This window comes from Equus przewalskii, chromosome 1 (assembly GCF_037783145.1).
Source record: "Equus przewalskii isolate Varuska chromosome 1, EquPr2, whole genome shotgun sequence".
NCBI classification, from domain to species: Eukaryota; Metazoa; Chordata; class Mammalia; order Perissodactyla; family Equidae; genus Equus; species Equus przewalskii.
This window is the reverse complement of record NC_091831.1, coordinates 80028982-80049407: the sequence shown is the minus strand read 5'-3', so window position 1 is coordinate 80049407 and position 20426 is coordinate 80028982. Positions and strand designations below refer to the sequence as shown.

The 20426-nt window shown below is 52.6% G+C and overlaps 1 protein-coding gene across 2 annotated transcripts in view; it reads left to right on the top strand.

Annotated features, from left to right (window-relative positions):
• Positions 1-19379, top strand: part of TRIM67 (tripartite motif containing 67) — a 53913-nt gene extending 34534 nt beyond the window's left edge. The window contains exons 4-10 of one of the 2 annotated variants that reach the window (XM_070615080.1): positions 292-402; positions 1547-1706; positions 4120-4265; positions 6631-6769; positions 8213-8516; positions 11648-11810; positions 13319-19379. In XM_070615080.1, the coding sequence (XP_070471181.1) occupies positions 292-402; positions 1547-1706; positions 4120-4265; positions 6631-6769; positions 8213-8516; positions 11648-11810; positions 13319-13384 (1089 nt within the window). In that variant the 3' untranslated portion in view covers positions 13385-19379. The remainder of the gene's footprint in view (positions 1-291; positions 403-1546; positions 1707-4119; positions 4266-6630; positions 6770-8212; positions 8517-11647; positions 11811-13318) is intronic. The other variant, XM_070615086.1, reaches the window with a different exon arrangement.
• The last annotated feature ends 1047 nt before the right edge of the window (positions 19380-20426 follow it).

Here is a 20426-nt window from a genome sequence, read left to right as displayed (position 1 = left end):
TCATATGGAGAGTTTCAGATTACGCACTTTCTCTGCTTTACTATCCAGAGTCGAGGAAGTTTGCTCTGTTGGTGTCGTGGCCCTGCTTGTTGGGAAGTGGGTCCATTTTATTCCCCAGTAAGGAGGGCACATGGAACTCAGGAGCAGAGCAGTGAGAGGAGAGGGTGCCAAGTGGTCCACACAATGCTGCCTCTTCCAGGGCTTTCTCTGTGCTGTTTCTCTGACCCTCGCTGCCTCCTGGCTGCTCTTCTCTGACAATGAGGTGATTACTAGGGATTCTTTTCATCACAGATGGTTTGGGACCAGATCAATCACTGCACGTTGAAGCTGCGCCAGTCAACAGGGCTGATGGAGTACTGCCTGGAGGTGATCAAGGAGAACGACCCCTCCGGGTTCCTACAGGTGAGCCCACTCCCAGAGGCCTCTAGGCAGGCTCGGCTTCCTTCCTTCAACTCCACTGCCACTCCCCAAGCTAGCCGAAGTTTTAGGAAGGTCCTTTCCAGTAGCTTGGAGTCGAGTAGATTCTCCTTTGCTCAGTGACTCCAGAAGACCTAGGTTCTCATCTTGACTCTGCCTCTCACTAGCTGTGAACCTGGCTCTGTGTCATCGTTAAACAAGGAGGTCAGACGTCATACTCTCTAGGACCAAAATGCCACGTATTTATGCTTTGACTTCTGGAGGCCCCAATTCAACATTTCCCCCACAACTGGGAAAGGATAATCTTTGCCAAATAAGCTGGAAAGATCACCCCGGAAGAAGTGAGTTAGCAGAATCCACATGGCCCATTAGCTCCATGTGCAGAGTCCTGTGGGCCTAGACAAAGGATCACTGCCTGCAGAGCCAGTGAAGCCTTGCTGGGTGCCCCTCCAGCAGCCAGGCGGACGCGGGGTCACGAGCATCTCTCAGGAACACGGCAGTGATACAGACGGGAGCTCAGTCCTCCACGTGTGGGGAAATGATGAGTCTCCTTGATTAGTCCCAAAAAAGGGTAGATGGGATCATGGCTCTACAGAGACACATGTAAATGTCCGAACGAGCAGGCCTTTCCAGCAAAGGAGAGCAGAGCTGTGGGGGTGACACAGTGAGAGTTTGGAGCAGAAGCTTGAACAGCCTGGAGGACACACACCAGGGGGAGGGAGCTTCAGAATTCTGGGGCTACAGGGAATGCCTTCTTCAGCCCCTGGACAAGCCACTAGTATGTTTCACTTTGCAAAGTAGATCCAGCGAAAGAGGTATAATGAATGAAGAATGATTTTGTCTATTTTATAAAGTATCATTTGCTTCACAAACAGGATTAGTCTAATTTCTTTCAATAGCAAATGCTTCTTTCCATTTCACATGATGCACTATTAAAATAGGATTTAAACAGTAGAACGCATTGCTACCTGCCCAGGGTCATACTGGCGGAGGTCGTTGCATGTCCTCTGCGTCACAGCCTCTCCCTGTCCCTGAGCCCACAGAGATGAAGACCCTACCCATTCCTCCCCACTGGCAGTGCGCTTTTTCCTTTGCAAATCGAAACCCTAAACTCTGTGCTCCCTTTAAGATCTCGGATGCCCTGATCAAGCGTGTCCAGGTGTCTCAGGAGCAGTGGGTCAAAGGCGCCCTGGAGCCCAAAGTGTCTGCAGAGTTTGAGCTGACGTTGGACAGCGAGCCGCTGCTGCAGGCCATCCACCAGCTGGACTTCATTCAGATGAAATGTAGGGGTGAGCCGCGGTTGGCCCAGTTCAGTCAGGGCTGCTTCTTCTCAGAGTGCAAGAGGCATCCACTCTGAGGGGGCAGCTTAGTGCCGTTGGGAGACTTGTGATACTTGGCGTGAGGCAGAGCGGGAGGGGAGGGATGCTGAAGTCACAGACCTGGGTTCAAGTCCCAGCTCAGCCACCCACTAGCTGGGTGACCTAGGGCGGGTAGCACCCCAGTCTGAGCCCGTCTTCCCATTTGTAAAAGAGGATCATTTGTTCATTCAGAGACACTGATTGAGTGTCAGCCACGTGCCAGGCAATATTCTAGGTGCTCAGGACACAGGCGTAAACAAGTCTACAAACTCCCTCACGAGATTGAGTTGATATTTTAGAGAGGCAAATAGACAACACATCAACAAATCTATAACATGATGTCTGACAGTGGCAGGTGCTATAAGAAGGTGCTTTTCGGGAAAGGGGCAGTGGTGGATGCACGAGGGGTATTTCGAGGTGAGGAGGAGGACAGAGATGCAATATAGGGGAAGAACATTCCAGGTGGCAGAGGGATGGCAAGTGCAAAGGCCCTGAGGCAGGAATAAGTTTTCTGTGCTTCAAGAAGGTCAGAGGTGAGAGCAGAATGAACAAGGTGGAGGATAGTAGGAGATGAGTTCTGAGAGCCATGGGTGTCACAGGCTGAGGGTTAAGTAAAGTTTGCATAAGTTGTCCTAAAATTGCAAGTGACAGCCAGAAATCAGAGTCTCGTTCTAAACGCTGCCTCTCCAGAGACATCAGGGGTACATTCAGGAGAGCCAACAAAGCTATTTGGGTTTTTTTTAACCAAAATATCAAAGGACTCAGTGCCACACCTACAGAATCTGTGAACTCAGGAAATCCTTACCTGCAAAATATGTAGCCATTTTTAAACCAAAGAAAAGACAAGTCTCTTGCACACCTCTGTGCTCACTCCCACCCTCAGTTTGCACCTTGGGGGTTAAGAGTCGGGGGTGGTTTAGAAATGCCACCCACCCTAGGAGTAATGCGAGGAGGTGCTGAGGGGCAGTAGGAACTCTGTGCTGTGGGGGTGGGAGAGGGTGGAAGTGAGGGGTGGCTCTAGAAAGCGGGGTGTGGAAGGAGGAGGCTCCAGACGGGGTCGGGTACTGGAATTCACAGAGGAAGCAGGAGCCTGAACAGCAGAGCCCAGAGACGAAGAGAGGACTCCTACACACTAGTAAACTGAGGCCCCCCGGACTCAGGCTCCACCCAGCCAGCCCTGAGACCAAGTCTGTAATCAAGACTGGGGTTGCACTCAACTAAACCATCAGCTGAAACCTGAAGACGGTGCCCCAATTTTTGGAGCTAAACTGAAATCTGTAGTTTTTACAAAACTGATGTTGCAATTTTCCCTTTAAAAAATGTCAGTGTGGGGGCCGGCCCGGTGGCGCAGCGGTTAAGTTCGCACGTTCCGCTTCTCGGCGGCCCGGGGTTCGCTGGTTCGGATCCCGGGTGCGGACATGGCACTGATTGGCAGCCATGCTGTGGTAGGCGACCCACGTATAAACTAGAGGAAGATGGGCACGGATGTTAGCTCAGAGCCAGGCTTCCTCAGCAAAAAGAGGAGGACTGGCAGTAGTTAGCTGAGAGCTAATCTTCCTCCAAAAAAAAAAAAAACAAAAACAAACAAACAAACAAAAAATGTCAGTGTGGACTATATTTCTTTCTAAAATCTCTTGAACCTGAACACAACTAGAAAATAAAAACATTCTCCCAATCTCACTTGAATAGAACTTACGATACATTTGATTCAAATCCCTAATTCCATGGGTTGAGTCTCTGAAACCCTAAGCTTGCCTGTCCTTTCTGAAAGTAGTTCCCTGGGCCTTTAAAATGCTCCCAGGCAAAGGTTTAAATGTGCCTTTGTATTTTGCACACACACCCTCTCCCCCCAGCACCATTCCAGGCCCAGGGTGAGCTGCAGGCTGGCCCGGCAGAGGGGGTCCGTATAGGCCTGTGCTGTGGCTAGGAGGCACATCCAATGTGGCTCTGTCAGATGCTTATGAGTTAAACAGACCTGAGAGTCAAAACCAGAGGTTCTCAGTGGGCGTGAGGAGGAGGACAGCCCTTCTTTCGGGGTACAGACTCAGAGGAGTGAGGTGTCCGCCATGCCTCTCGCACCCCAGACTCCAGGACATCCTCTGGGGTGAGAAGTACACTGTCACCTCCCCTCACTTGCCTCCGCTGCAGCCTGCCTGTAGACCGAGACTCCCAGGGCTGAGGTGAGCATAGGCGAGGCTCAGAGAGACCCCAGGGTGGCCAGTGAGAGAATTCAGCCCCCTTTCTTTCTGGGGGTCAGGGGCCCCAGAGATGGGGGAGGGGTCCAGGGGTGTGCCAGTGCCCTGTGGAGGTGTTGTGCACTGAACCCCGCCGGTCCCTGTCACAGTGCCGCCCGTCCCCCTACTGCAGCTGGAGAAGTGCTGCACCCGCAACAACAGTGTCACGCTGGCCTGGAGGATGCCACCCTTCACCCACAGCCCCGTGGACGGCTACATCCTGGAGCTGGACGACGGCGACGGGGGGCAGTTCCGGGTGAGGCCCTGCTGCTTGTTTTGGGGGGGTCCTAAAGCGGAGGCCAGGAGTGGCTCAAACCACCCCAGGCTTTGGACTAGCCCACGGGGCTACCCTTTGCTCTGATGCCACGAGAGAGGGCATCAGCCCCAAGGACAGAGGGCTGGTGGGTCGGGGCTCGCAGCAGATGGGCTGTCTCTACCAAGGGCTCATCCTGGGCGGGCCCAGCAGGCAGAGATGGGGGCCGCAGAGAAAACTGGAGATGCCTTTTCCTTGAAGACTGACAGAGGTCTGAGGCTGAGTTAGAGCTCAGAAAAGGTGTCAGCAGCACGTACTTGCTACCCCACTAATCGGATCATCTCTATTCTTCAAGATCCTCCCACGTATCCCCCCTCACGCAGCTGCCCGGTCCCTCAATGTTCTATCACACCTTGCCTTGCCTGGTTCACTAATTATTTTACCTGGCAAGCTGCTCCACATGTGGGAGACACTTGATAAATGGTTGTTGGGATGTGATGACCTTCTATATTCACGTCCCCAAGGATGAAATATCATGGGGACAATAAAGGCTCTGGGGGGGCCAGAAATGCCTCTTCCACTTCCCCATCTGGTAGAAACCCTGAGAGAGCCCCCCACCCCAACACAGACCCCCTGATAGATCTCTACCCTGAGATTTCACCCAGTGAAGTTCAGGCTACTCTCAAGTTGTTTTGTCGACATGACACCAGGGAGCACAAACTCTGGGTCTTCTTCAAGCTCCTCCTTTCCAACCCCGAGAAGAATAAAGAAAGATGCATTCTAACAAACCACTGCAGTCCTAACAATTCTGCTATTTCTTCTCCTGGGGAATTGCACCCATTTGACAGATCTTGCCCAAGGGCAATATTCCTTTTTTTAATCTCAAAGGGATTTATGCAGATGTCATTTCATTTTTTTGTTTGAAAGAATACCCTACATGATGTAAAGAGTTGGGGAAATAACTGCACGCTCTCTTGGGAATTTCTGAGTCCCTTGTGAATATGGGTAATTTAGGGAAGCGAGAAGATGAGGTAGCTTTAGGCAGGAATGGCGGATCACTCACTGGGTCAGAAGCTCAGTCATTCCGGTTGTGCACATGTGCCAGGAACTGAAAGAGCTCCTTGACCGGAAAGTAGGAAGAGAGCCCGTGTTTTTGAAACAAGAAGAAAGAGAAGACTGTTTTGAGATATTAAAGGAAGCAGCCATGAAGCTCAGATAAAGATGGCCTCTCCCCTTTTAGACAGGGCACTCACAAGAGCCAGATCCAAGGGCTAGAATTTATGAGGAACAGCGTGTTATGGTGGGAAAAGCATTGGCTTTGAATCCAGACAGACCTGATTCAAACCCAGGCTTCTCACCGGATTAACTGTGATCTTTGGCAAATTTCCTGCCGTCTCCGAGTCTCCTTGTGTGTAAAATACGAAAAATAATAGCAATGTCCCAGCGTCGTGTGAGGATTAAAATGCCATATACACCGCCTAATAACTCGGAATGACAAATGAAGAGTAACCCCCCTCAACAACCAAGCAGGAAACGTGTTTTAGACAAGCTCAGCAGAATACAATGACACAGGAGAGGTAAGGCTACGCATCCAAGGGAGTTAATAGGACAAGGGTAGGTGTGAAGTGAATGGGGAAGGAAGTAAATCGCTAGTCAAGGATCTTTGGGGTCCCATGCAGAAACATCTCACCCTCCCAGGAGGCCAGGAAAAAACAACTACAGGGGGGCCAAGGAATGGAAGATGCCAGCCTCAGAGAGGGAGAAGATGGGGAGGGGGTGGAGCACCCTTCTTGTCCAGAAGTGGTTTCAGCTCAAGTCAACTTGAATCCCCTGTGCTTGGCCACGCCCTTCCTGTCTACTTTTTCCCATCAAGTATGATGACCCTTCTTTTAAGACTATTGGTTATTTTTTTAACTTGAGATGCTTAGCTCACGTTTTCTAACTTAAATTCCCATTAGAAACCAACAATCTTCTATTGCTCCACCCGAGAAGGAACTGGGGTTTTCTGGAAGGGTTGGGGTCCCTGCGGTCCAGGGTCCCATCTGACGGGACTGACCTCAGCAGACACAGGACTCTCTCAAGCAGCATCCGAGCTGGCTGCAGACCTGTGGTCCCTCCCTCCTTCCCTGGGACCGCATCACATCCCACAGCCTCGCAGACAGAGAGGCCAGTCAGCCAGCAGCGAGGGTTCCTGCCCACCCTGGACATGGTCTGTGACCCTGCCGCCCCACATCCCAGTAGTCCTTATTCAATAACTCTATTGGGGTGACAGTGCTTTTAATGTCTACGTGTTGCCCAGGAACCATTTGCTCAGAGAAATTTTCCAGATAACAGAGGCCTCTAGTGAGCAGTCTTGGCTCTCTTTTAGGAAGTGTACGTCGGCAAGGAGACCCTGTGCACCATCGACGGTCTTCATTTCAACAGCACCTACAATGCCAGAGTCAAGGCTTTCAACTCCTCTGGCGTCGGGCCCTATAGTAAAACCGTCGTCCTGCAGACATCCGACGGTGAGCACGGGGTCTCTCGGGGGCAGAAACAGACTCAGGATGTGGATGAGCTTCTAAAGGAGAAAAATGGGGCCTTAAGCCCAACCCACATTTCACCCCTTGGATGGAAAAAAAGTATCAGCTGCTTAAGAATGAGGAGTGAGGGGGTGGAGGAATTGACCCTGGCAGTCAGGAAATAGACCTCCCACCGGCCCCGCCCCTGCTCTACCGGCACACAGCTCCTTGCCTGCACCTCCGTCCCCACAAGCCATCAAAGAAAGAGACATTCCCTCGCCCCATTTGCTGGACCTGCGAAAGGAGACTAGGAATTGAGAGGTTCTGGGAGACTGAAGTCCCACTTCCGAGGGGCTGAGAGTGGGTAGGACGGCCCCAGAGAAGAGAAGGCTGTGCAGTGGCCAGGGAGGCATACGCTGGCCCCAGGTTGGAGCCTTGCTCACAGCTGGAACCTATCTCTCGAATACCCAGTGCAAGAGCTCAGATCTGGTGGTTTACATACCTAACTGCGTCCCTTCAGGCTTCGGGCAACAACAGCACATCAGTAGTCCATTGGATGTGATCATCTGATGGGGAACGATGATGCAAATGAAGAACGCGTTCCAAAGAGATTTGGCCCTGCTGAACCGGGCACATTCCAGCCCCGGCTGCAGGGCTTCCAGGATGGTGCCAGTCCTATGTCTACTGTCATCATTTATCCCAGCACCTCCTCTGGTTGCCCTGAGAAAAACATGGCATGCCTGGATCGTCTCCCAAGGACAGGGAGGAGAGAGGACAGGAGCAGACGCTTTTGTCAAGGGCACAGCTGGGGATGTTTTCCTGAAAACGGTGCAGCCTGCAGAGTCATTTTACAAACTGCGAGGAGTTCACTGGCTTTTTGCCCCTAGGAGCCCTCCTGCCAGAGACAGGCAGTTCTTGCCCTGTGCACTGTGGTCATAATGTTAGAATAAAGACCTCACTTCCCACAACCTGAGGGCTTGGGGGAGCAGGAGGGGGCACCATCCAGTGGGCTGTGGAAGGGGAGAATGGAGCTTTGTGACTCCGGGTGCATCTCTTCACTTCTCTGGGTCTCAAATCTCCCACCTACGAGGTGGGGCATGGAGACCTCCTTCCTCTTTCACTCATCACAGTGTGTGCAGCGCGTGGTAGGGTGTTAGAAACCAAGACACCAGGAGATGCATTTAGATTTGGGGCTTTGAGGGCTGAATGTCTGTGTCCCTCAGCAAGGTTGGGTTCATGGGGTTGGGAACTTGGATGAACACAGATAAGGAAATGTGCATGTGCACGTGCATGTGTGCGTGTGTACGTGTGAATCATACAGGGAAGAGCATTTGGTGATGGGTTTCAACTTTCTGACAGATGCCAGGGAGTCTGTGTCTCTGAGCCTGGGTTAGAGACTGCTAGCAAATTCTATCCCCTGACCCAGCTCTTCTTGCCTCCTGCCTCCAGTGGCCTGGTTCACATTTGACCCCAACTCTGGCCACCGGGACATCATTTTATCCAATGACAACCAGACGGCCACCTGCAGCAGCTATGACGACCGGGTGGTGCTGGGCACAGCCGCATTCTCCAAGGGCGTGCACTACTGGGAGCTGCATGTAGACCGGTACGACAACCACCCAGACCCCGCCTTCGGGGTGGCCAGGGCCAGCGTGGTCAAGGACATGATGCTGGGCAAGGACGACAAGGCCTGGGCCATGTATGTGGACAACAATCGCAGCTGGTTCATGCACTGCAACTCCCATACCAACAGGTACGCTGCAGGCCCCCGCCCTCCTCTCCTCGGACGTGGGGTGTTTGGGAATGAGGGTCCTGTGGGACCAGTGTCCCTTCTGCTGTTCCCAAATTCAGGCATCAGGAATGTGGGGGAGGTGTTTTCAGCCACTTTGGCGTCCAGTTGCCAGGTAGAAGTGACCGTTTGCCTGCAGCCAAATGAGAGCATGCAGCAGAGACAGGAACAGAACCAGTGCACACAGGGTTCCAGGTGATTCGGCTGCACGACAAGATTCCCCCGGGCTCCGCAACTTGGGTTCTCTTCCCAGTTCTGCTCTGCTTTCCTTCACACACTAGCAGCCTGAGCTTGAATCACTGCAAAGCCCGTACCCTCATGGCTGAGACCAGGTCTCTACAGAGGGAGCAAGTGCCATTGCCATGGCTGGTCATTTAGCTGGAGTGACCCCTCCCGCTGCCCAGCCTTGCGTGGGCTTTGAGCCCAGGCAGCGCCCTCCAACAGGGGTGGCCTGAGAGCGGCAGGCACTGTTGGGGTACTCACTGATGATGGCTCTGTCAAGGGCATGCCCAGCGCTGCTTCATCCCCGGGGCTGGCCCTGGGAGTGGTGTTACCAGGGCAGACACAGGAAACTCAGGTCCTGGGAAAGATGGGCCCTCTGGGGCTGCCCTGGGAAGATGCACCTGATGCCTGGGCCACCCCAGGGACTTGTGGGTGCCTTGGTCTCTCTCCTCAGACACGGAGGAGGCAGTGGGCCCTCCCACCATCCCGTCATAGCTCAGTGCTCTCTTCTTCCTCCCCCCAGGGATTCTGTGCTCCCTTCCTATGTGTAGGAAATGGTGGGGATGGAAAATCCTTGAGACCAGCGTTGGCCAAGGAACCCAGAAATGCAGAGTTGTGGCCACCTGGAGCCACCTCCCCACAGTGGGGTCTCCTTCCTGGTCTGCTAAGGATCCTCTCCCCACCAGGAGAGGCAAGGAGCCTTGAGGAGCCTGCCTCACTAGCCTCCAGCTCCAGCAGAGTCAGCCCTGGAGGCTCTCAGTGCTCCGGGTGCATGCAGTTCCTGCGAATGGCCCAGGTCCTGGTGTCGGGCAGGGACTTGCCTGAGGATCCCCGGGGGAACAGGAAGCAGACTCGACCCCTCCCTCCTGCCTTTTCCCTGACAGTGACCCCTATCTCCGGAGGCCTGGAAGAGGCAGCTCTGTCCCTCTGCACCCTCTGCCTGGGCCCTACAGGCTATCTGGGCCCTATATGCTGCCCAAGCCCTGTATGCTGCCCAGGCCCTATACGCTGCCCAGGCCCTATGTGCTGCCCAGGCCCTATGTGCTGCCCAGGCCCTGCAGGCTGCCCAGGTCCTATATGCTGCCCAGGCCCTATATGTTGCCCAGGTCCTATATGTTGCCCAGGTCCTATATGCTGCCCAGGCTCTGCTCCCTGCTTACAAACCACAAAGGCACTGAGTCCAGGCCCACCAGCTCCATCTCTGTTTGCTTAAGCCAAACCGACACTCTGTCTGCCGGTGGGAGTAATAACTGGGGGCATTTATTGAGCACTTACTTTGTGCCTGAGGCTATAGGAAGCACCCGACTAATACGATCTCATTTAGTCCTCACAAAAGTACCATTGTTATCGCCATTTTACAGATTACAATTGTGACTGGGGAGTAGAAAGGCTAAACAGTGGCCCGAGTCACAGGGCTAGTTAGTGGTGCTGTCAGGGTGTAACTCAGGACCCCGGTTCCTGCTTTGTGTGTGTGGTGGGGAGCCTGGTGGTGAGGTGCAGAGGGGAGCACGGGGCCTCAGGGCGGCGCCACCAGCCGTGACCTCCACCGCAGGATGCTCTTGGGTGGGAATCAAACTTCTGCGCCTCAGATTGGTCGCTCCCGCCACCCTGTGGTCACTGTCTGAATAGCACCAAGGCCGCGGTTCCAGTTCCCTCCTCCCACCTGAATGCAAACACACCGTCTGGGAAAAACACCCTCCAAGTCAGCCCACCGGGCCCTCCTCACGACTTTCCCGTGCGCTCTGCCACACCATCGGCCCCCAGCTCAGTCCCAATGGGGAAAGGACAAAAATGGTCTTCTTTTTTTTTTTTTTTTTTAAGATTTTATTTTTTCCTTTTTCTCCCCAAAGCCCCCCGGTACATAGTTGTGTATTCTTCGTTGTGGGTCCTTCTAGTTGCGGCATGTGAGACGCTGCCTCAGCGTGGTCTGATGAGCAGTGCCATGTCCCCGCCCAGGATTCGAACCAACGAAACACTGGGCCGCCTGCAGCGGAGCGCGCGAACTTAACCACTCGGCCAGGGGGCCAGCCCCCAAAAATGGTCTTCTTATCAGAGCAGAGCAGCTCTTAAGACCTCAACCCTCCACTAAGGGAAGGGAGAGTCTAATGGACTCTGCCCACCAGGAGCGGGCAGGTCAGCCAGGGCCGTGGGAGAGAACTGCTCACTTAAAGATTCTTCCGCGCCCAGTGGATATGCCGTCCCACCGCCACAAAATGCGGTTTCACTGACGTTTATCAAGAGGTCCCCGATATACCGTCTCAAGGATCCACTGTTGGTTGCCCGTGGGCTGGTGACTCAGGCAGGGGACCCGATTCCGGATTCAGCACCCATCCCCTGCCCTGCGCTGCCTTTCAAGAGTCCCTGGGATGTTTCTAGAAGGATGAGCTGAAGCAGGGTTGGGCCTCTTAAAGTCTCCTGGTGGCCTGGATGTCTGCCCCTCCATCCATCTCAACATCCTCACCTGGTCCACGCTGTACAGGGCACCAAGGTGGTGCCCTTCCTTGGCAGGTAAAGGAGCCTTCCTTACCCATGCTCCATGCTCCATGTTTGCAAGAGGGACCGCTCATCAAAACCCTAACTCCCTGGGTGTCCAGGTCTCAGACACTCTCAGGAAACAAGGAACGGAATAACCTGGTTCCCCTAGGGTGAGAAACCTTATGCGAAGGGTAAGGTCTTCCTGTGTGGCCCCTTAACAGGTGAGTGCATTTCAGGAGAAGGCTTGTAAGCCCAGAAGAATAGCTCCCTGCACCAGCATGGCGGCTGTGTTTTTCGGGTGAGGTCATTCCCAGCATCCTGTAAGTGATGCTCCTGAGCCGTCACCTATGTCCCAGGCAAGATGTGGTGATGGGGCTTCCTGGGGTTTCTCTTCCCAGGACGGAGGGTGGTGTGTGCAAGGGGGCCACTGTCGGCGTGCTGCTGGACCTGAACAAGCACACTCTGACCTTCTTCATCAACGGGCAGCAGCAGGGCCCCACAGCCTTCAGCCACGTGGATGGGGTCTTCATGCCAGCCCTCAGCCTCAACCGCAACGTGCAGGTACTATGCATCCCTCTGGGCCAGATCCCCTCTGGCTGCTCCCCACTGCTGCCCAGGGGCCTCCGAAGTGCACTTGGGCAAAGTGGCCTATAAAAAAAGCTGCCCACATAGGCCAGCCCCAGTGTCCTAGTGGTTAAGTTCAGCGTGCTCCACTTCGTCAGCCCAGGTTCAGTTTTCAGATGCAGACCTATACCACTTAAATTGGCAGCCACACTGTGCTGGCAGCCCACATACTAAAAAACAGAGGAAGATTGGCACAGATATTAGCTCAGGGCTAATCTTCCTCAGCAAAAAAAAAAAAAAAAAAAAGAGAGAGAGAGAGAAAAGAAGCCACCCGCAATGCCCGCCCAGGCAGAGAGCTTACCTACTGGCCCACCTGGGGCACTCCCTGTAGACAGTCTTCTCTGGCATGATCAATTCTTCCGTGTTCACTTGAAGCAAGCAGAGGCTCTAAGGCAGCAGCTTGTGGAGGAGCAGTGGAAGGGAGGGGGGAAGAGGATGGAGTGGGGAAGCAAGTAGTGATTCCATTTTCTGGGGAAGCTGCAATAGAGGCATTAAGCAATCAGAGGGAAAGTCAGTGCCCCCCTGCCCAGCTGGGACCCTGCTGGCCAGGTGGATGCTGGGGCCCTCAGGTGGGGGCAGGTCAAGGCTTCACGTGGCTTTCCCCTGAGAGGGGAAGTAACAAAAGAGAGTTGGGGAGAGACCAATCCTACAGTGCCGTGGGCCTTCTCTTGTTCCCGCTCATCCCTCTCTGGCTCCCACAAGAAGCAGGACACTTGTTCTTTTAGATGTCAGAGCTGGGCCCAGTCCTAGGGGAGTGGTGATGGCCCTGGAGGCCCCCAATGGGCAGAGACAAAATGGGAACCCAGTGAGAGTATGAGGGACAGAGAGAAGTGTGGAGGCTCCATCCTCTGTTTCTAGCAGAGTCCTCCTTCCCCTGGGGAGTGTGGGGTTGGGGGAGGCAGTCCTGCTTTGTGGTGCCCATTGGCTCCGAATATTGATGGACCTACATCGATCAATTATCGATCGACTTGAACCTCCACTCATTTGCAAAAAGGGTCTGAAACAGCCTGAAATATGCGCTGTTATTCCATTGGGTTAACAGAACAAATGTAGGAAAGGAAAGAGCGCCATGGAGAGAAAGCAGAAACAAATATACAACCATGAGAGCCGGTACGCCTTCTGCAACAGAGCATCGGCCTTGCCTGGGTTCCTGGCAGCTGGGGCACAGTGGGAACCCCAGGCAGCTGTGTGGTTCTCACTATGAGGAAAGAGGTGCAGACCAGCTCCTTGAGGCACACTCGTGGACCTCACATTCATGATATTAAGCGGCATGATAAATAGCAGAACCCACAATACGGAGAAGCTGTCGCTCAGGCTGCTGCCTGTGGCAACCCCCCTCCCCGCCCCAAGCAAGCAGAGGGCCTGACTTGTGGCTGCTTGGCTGGCTGAGTGCTCAGGATTCATGGGTGGCCTCACCCACCCTCGCTTATCCTCTTCTTTTCCAGGTCACCCTGCACACAGGATTGGAGGTGCCGACAAACCTGGGGCGGCCAAAGCTGTCAGGCAACTAGCCCCCCAGCTCCAGCTCCCCATGGGCATCTAGGAAAAGCCCTGCCATCCCTCGCGGTCAGATAACACACGAGGGCAGGACAACCACGTCTTGGGTGCAACCCAGCAGCCACTGAGTATCTTAGAGACACGTTTTGTGGGGGATGGAGAATGGGTCTGCAGGCCACGCTCATGGGGCCACTGTCAGTGGGAAAAAAGATGTGTGTTTCCCCTTCATTCCACTTGGATGTTACAAATACTCACAAAGGAGGACCTTTCTCAAGGGAGTGAGAAAGCATTCGGGGTTTGGTTGTTTCCTGCCATCTGTTTTCAAAGCTTTCTTTTTTAGGGGACGAAAGGAGGGCAGACTTTGAGACTAGCTTCCTAAGAGCAAGAGGCAGGGAGACACAGGAATCCCACATCCTCAGTGTCAGCCCTTTCCTGGGACGCCGCTCCTTCAGAGGACCAAGGTTGCAGGATCCCATCTTTGCCAGAAAAATTATCCTTTAGCTTTTTGGTCCTGGAATCTTCGGTATGTTATGCTACTTGTGGAGTTAATCCAGGATCAATGGAAAGGGGCATTAATCATTAATCTTGATCTTTGCCCCTCTCTTGAACTGTTGAGAAGCTTTTAAAATGGTTTTCTTAGGTCCTTCATTAATCACCAGTCTCTTTCTCTCACACACACGGATGCATGCGCACACACACACACATACATGACAGTTTGCTCAGATTCATTCTCTCAGTTCTTAGTTCCTAAACACAAAAGAAAACACTGAAATTTGAATGACTCTGTGACGCCTGTCCACCTGGTGGTGGCTTTGTTCTGGAACTGGCTCCCCAAGAGGTTAAGTCCAAACCTGTCTGAGTCACTCTTCTGAGCTGTCCACTCTCAGCCTCCTAAGCCTGTAGGATGAGAGACGCTGGGGAAGCCTCTTTTACTCAATCCACCTTTGCTTGGAGACCCATCTTACTGTCATCATGAAAGCATCATGAAAGCAAGAAGTGGCCCCCGATGGCAGGGGTGGTTCTGCCATGACAGGGCCGGCAGGACCTCTGAAGAAGGCAGGAAATATAGCAATATCGTGTTCCTCGTCTCCCAGCTTCCGAGCATGAGCCTGGGTATGCTGAGTCCCAATGGCCAGGGCGGGGCTCTGGGGCTGAGCCCTCCCCTCCTTGCTAGGAACACTAACTTTCTCCCTCAAGACCCATGGAGTCATTTCCATCTCTCGGAAGGAGCCTGAACCCAGAGCACTTTCCCCTGCTCCTCCCTCTCTTCTTCCTTGTCACCTGCCACCTCCATCTCGTAGTCAACCTTTCTCTCTCCTTTTTAAAAGAATATATGTTATCAAGCTTTTTATTTTTGAGCTTGAGGAGTAACTTGTCTATTTGCTGGATTGGATTTTTATACACCTTAGCCTGTAAACCGGCACCAACTGTGTTGACTCGGTTCTCCCTGCTTGTTTAGACACCGCACTTGGCTTCCGAGTTACCCGGGCCAATGCTGTGCACATCCTACCCTCTATTCAGCAGATCCGACAACCCTACCTCAAAGCCCACGATCTCGGACTGCGAGGCTGCCTGTCCGGCCGTGTCCACCAGTGTGGTCGGCAAGGCCAGCTGCCCGGGGTCCTCAGGAGCTGCTTGGTGCTGTGTTTAAGCCTCTGCTGCCAAGGTCCCGGCAACCATCTTCTTAGGGGAAGTCAGGTCATGCCTCTTCCTTCTTGTCCTGCCAAGTGGTATCTAGGGAACATGGAGGTGCTTCGGCCAGAGCCGGCTGGGTGATGCATACAACCTGGGCTGCCCGAGGCTGCCGCATGTCCTTGTGTGTGCAGCTGCCTCTCTCCTGTGCTTCCAGTTTCCTTCAGTTTCCCTCCTTAGCCATAGCTCTGGGTGGACTCAGCTTGGAGGGTGGGGAAGACTCCTAAAGGTTGGAGGGCACAGAAGAACCATGGCCTTCCTGGGGTGGAGGAAGCCATGGCCGGCGGGTCCAGATGCCTCAGCTTTGGGAAATGAGAGTGAGAGAGTGGAGCGAGCATGTGGCTGGGACGGCGGGCTAGGCAGGACCACCTGGCCAAAGTGGCTTTTCACAGTGGAGTCTGGATGAAAGGCTGGGGAGGTCCCAGAATCATTGAAACTGGGGTCACTAGGTGGCCCGGCTCTGCGTCGTTGGAGAGTAGATGCTCAAGATCAGCCTGGATTTGGGGATACCCTTGGGAAAGCCAGCACCGAGGTCAGAGGGAGATATGGAAAAGGGAGAAGGGGAATTCCCACAATTTCAGGTGGCCTCATTAGGAAGAAAATTACCCAAAGTTCAGAGAGAAGCCACCAGGACCTCCACCCCACCTGCCACAGTCAGCAGTCTCAGGAGGTCCAGCAGGCGCCATTCTACCTTTTCCGACTCCTCCAGGAGCCCAGAAGCAATACAGCTGATATCAGGGACTGTGTCAGGCTGTCCTACAGCCACCTCTCTTGTCCTCAGCACAAAACACCTTTCAGGGACAAGAATGGACCTAAGAGAGAAGGCAGGTCCGTGCCACACACTTGTGTTTTTGGAGGATCAGCAAAACGAAGAGAGAACTCATCAATAATTCATGGCCTTATGTCAGCATCCCAGGAAGCCCCTGGAATTCAGAGTGGAAGCGACGGGTCGTGGGCTTCTCATCTGTCATCGATTTCCCTGTTCCTTTACAATATGGTGACATTTCTGTACATAAAAATTACGTCACAATGATGCTTTTGTTGGGCTGGCTGAGGAATAACCTGGTGTTCATCTATCAAGCAGTTTCAGTGGGGAAGGAATTCATAGTATTCTAAAATGTCAAGTTCCGCTGCGTTGTAAATAATGCCTCGTGACGTGCTTCTGCGGTTTGTTCTTTGCTAGTGAGCAAGTTTGGTCCAAGTGTATGCCTTTCCTTTTAGAATTAATGTCTTTAAAAATTTCCAGTAGCATCTCACTGCATAGCATCCTAGCTCCTAATTCAAAGCAAGGTAAGACATTACACACCATCCTGCTTTTCCCCTTTCTGTCCTGCTTGGGAAAATAATGATTCCAATTAAAGCGGACACCAGTAATCCTGACCCACAAAGGAACAGACCTAAAAACTAGAAAACTGTATATAGCTCTAGCTGAATCTTCAGCCCTTTGTGTACTCTGGGTTTGTGACAGTGCCCTCAGGCGCCCCGTGGCCCACCAAGGTTGGAGAGGGTCGTGCTTTCCAGCGTGAGCCTGGGCAAAACTGTGGAGTTTACAAAGAGTGATGGGCACAGGCCCACCCTCCTTGCTCTTGGTGCCCCCCGCCCTCTGCCTACCAGAGCATCTCAGGAAAGGATCAGATGCAGGATCTACATGGACTTCTTCCAGAGATATTTGCATTTCAGCCTTAAGTCTAATTGCAAGTGAAAGGCTTGGTCCCCTGTGAAGGTGTGTTTCAGCACAGGTGAGCAGGCAGCTTATCGATAAAGCTGCTCTGGGCTCCCTGGCCACCTGCTGGCTGCGAGACATTGAGGGAGGATGTAGTCCTTGGGGGGATTCAACAGGAGAATGCTGAGGAACACATTTACAAGGCCCACGGATGATGCTAGAATTTCTTAGCCTCAGTACTATTGACATTTAGGGATGGGTAATTCTCTGTTGTGAGGAGCTGTCCTGTGCACTGTAGGATGTTTAGCAGGATCCCTGGCCTCCACCCACTAGACGCCGGTTAGCAAACCCAAATTAGTTGTGACAACTAAAAGTGTCTACAGGCATTGCCAGATGTCCCCTGGGGGACACTCCTGGCTGAGAACGACTGGGTTATGCTAGTGGTTTGTCTTGTGTGGATAGGCAGAGTGATGTGTGGGGCGTCCACTGCAGTGTTACGTGGACAACCTGTATCACAAGTCTGTGGGCCTTCGTCTCAATGCCCAAGACCAGGCTTTCCCATAGGTCTGCGGCATTCTGCCAGCTGGGGCGGGGAGGGAAAAATAGGGTGAGCCACGAACAGAAGCCAACCTGTCGGTTCTCACTTTGTGTTCACTGAAGATGCACCCCAGCCCCCACCCCATTCCTAGACAGCAAACCTGTTACCTTCGTTTTCCTTGGCCCCTGGTTCCTGGAAGCGACAGGAACTTCTTAATGGATTTATGGCCTTTAATTGGTTAAAAAAAATCAAGTCGAATATCATTAGAAGATAGTCAAGGTCTACGCTGATCCTGAGAAATCTTGACTTTTCTTTTGTAAGCCAACAGCTATTTTCATTGATCACCTTCCTTGGCAGTTTCTCCTTGAAGAGAAAATGATCCTAACAGCTTTAATTTTAAATGGACTATAAAATGGAGGAGAGTAGGTTTGGGGCGGGATGTATTGACCAGACACTAAGTTCAGTCCTCGGAAACTCATGTCTTTTAACCTGGCTTTGATGTTGGTTCATAGTATGGGTGGGGGCAAATCTCTCAAATCTTTCTGTGCCTCAATATCCCTGCCTGAAAATGAGACTGGTCATGCTAACCTACCTCCTCTGATGTATTGTGAGAATTATAGAATAACACTTTTTAAAGAAGAAAGTGTCGTCTTTCATCTATTGAGTCTAGGCTAATGGTTCACATTCAATGAATCGAGCCTGTGTGGGACTTTCCAGAGTGTTCTCTGACCACAGTGTCTTCCATCTGAGCTTCTTATGACCGGGAGCATGTATTTTTTTTACACAGCTGCCTGGCCTTGAGGGAGTAAAACTGACATTTAAAACAGGCTTCATATGACCCTAGAAAGCAACACCCCAAATGTCCCCATTCCCAGTGAGGCCTGTTTTAATGGTATTCTTCGTGCGAGGTGCTGTAAACAGGCCACGTGTCAGCATTCTCATTGTTAGACCCAAAGGCACCTGCCTGTGTGGGAGGAGATTAACCCGCCTTTCTGTCTCCTTGATTACCTTAAGTTCTTGTATCTAAGGGGTCCCCCCACCATAGCGTGTCTCCTTTGTTTCCAAAGATCTCAGCAGAGGGAGCAGCTTTGAAAACCAAGGTCAGCGAGTAAGGTGAGATGCAATCAAGCTGCAGTCTAGAAGGTTGGCTGGGCAAAAAGGTGGAGGGGGCTGGTGGTCGGCACTTCGCTGGGGCTTCACTTGCACTGTCTGTTAAGGGCGGTTCCTGCTTTTTTCATGAATGCTGTTGACTTCAGTCAGAAGGAGCAGTTGGGAGCTGAGACCCACAGGGAAGTCGCGTCTGGAGGCATCACTATTCTCTCAAAGAGAGCAGCTCACGGAGGGCCAGGCTGCCTCACCTAGTCCTGGGGAAGACCCGGGGGCCTTGTGGGCAAGCCAGATGGGCGCTGCTCACCAGACCAGGCCCTCAGGAAGGCTCTGAGGAGAGTCCAAAAACAGCCCTCAGGTTTGGAAAAGTGACTGTTTGCGGCTGTGGAAGCAGGAACATGGCGGGTGCTTCCTGGGTGAGACGCCAGCCTGGGGAAGGCCTTTCCGACTCCTCCCACACCTGGTGACTGGACATCCCAAGCCCCAGACTTTCTCAGCACTGAGAGGACGTGCAGAGTGAGCAAAGCAGAAAATGTTAAATGCATGATGTAGAATTGCTGCTTTCGCACTATACTGTTGTATTAAGCATGAGAGATGTGTGTGAACATTGGCAAAGGAATTTAAAAAGTAACAAAAAGCTTTGTGTCCTTGTTTTGGCTGTTGACAGAACTTCCATTTTCCTGCCTTTCCTTACCCGTTTCCTCCCGTCCTTCCATCGCGTCCACTTTCTGTCACTAGTTGTTTGTATTCGGTGGCACCTCTTGGTCCCATTGGTGTTCATGTTCCACTAGAAACACAGAACAGGGGGAGAGGGGGTAGCGAAAGCAACTTTTTTCTAATTTTTGTATTGGTATCCACAAGCGTTTGTATTTTTTGAATTGCAAACACTGTGTTTTCTGGTCTCTGGGGGTTGGTTGAATTTTGTGTATTGCCTTTTGGAAAACCTGAGTTTTACCACAGTCTTAAGCAGATTTGAAATAAATTCTTTTGACACTGCCAACAACCGGAAGACATGGTATGGTCTGTAATTACGATTCGTGGCAAGGTCTGCCTTTCTCCAAACTGGCCTTGACTGCCAGCTGGACGGTTCAGGCTGCAGGAGGGGCGGCCTCCCGGCCTCCAACCCAGAGGGCCAGGGCATTGTTCAGCGTCAGGGTCGGTGTGGGTCTGCTGTGTGTGCCCAGGAAATCTTAGTTACATATGACTCAAAATTATAAGGTACCATGTCAAACAGTGGAGAGCTCATGGAATTCATTTTGCAAGAGGTACTAAGGCTAGAAATTGCCAACAGTTAACACATGGTTAAGATAAATTCATGAATAAAAAATTGATCATGGGTTACAAGCGGAAACTGAGCCTGGGGGAAAACATCCTAATCTGTGAGCATCAAGGAGACCGATGAGCTCCTTCGACTACACAGAATGAGCCTGAGTGTGTCTGATCTGAAGACTCTGTCCCTTGTTGCCTTCCTCAGATCATGATCCTCAAGAGCAGCCATCTCACATGCCCCCAACGACCCCTGAGACCCGGCCTCGCCCTTCAGTTACCTGCAGATTACTGAACGGCTGGGCCGGCTGCGTAGGGGGTAGCTGCAGACTCAGATTAGACAGCAGGACACTTAGCAGGTGCCGTTGGGATCCACACCCTTGGAAGCAAAGGGAAGCAAGCAGGATTGGGCCAAGAGAGATGTCGAGCCGTGATGCAGACCCAGCCAAGGCCTCAGCCAACTCTGCTCTGGAGTTGTCCGGAGTCGGGATGAGAGAACTGGTTTAATACCCTCGCATCAATCCTTCACTGACTGTGGGCCACCTTGGGAAGGGGTGAGGCAATCCCTGAGGAGGGCAAACAGCCGGAGGCCGTGCCCTCAGCACTCTCAGCAGCCGAGCAAATAAGTCCTTATTCTTGAAAGGGGATCTGGGTGAGACATAGCGCATCCACCACAGTCCACCCACGGTGCCACAGATCCATGCTTCACTTGAGTTTGGGAGAAGGTCTTCCAGAGCTCCTGGGGCGAGGCTTAGACGAGGAAGGTGAGGGGGACAAAGCGTGTTCCCTG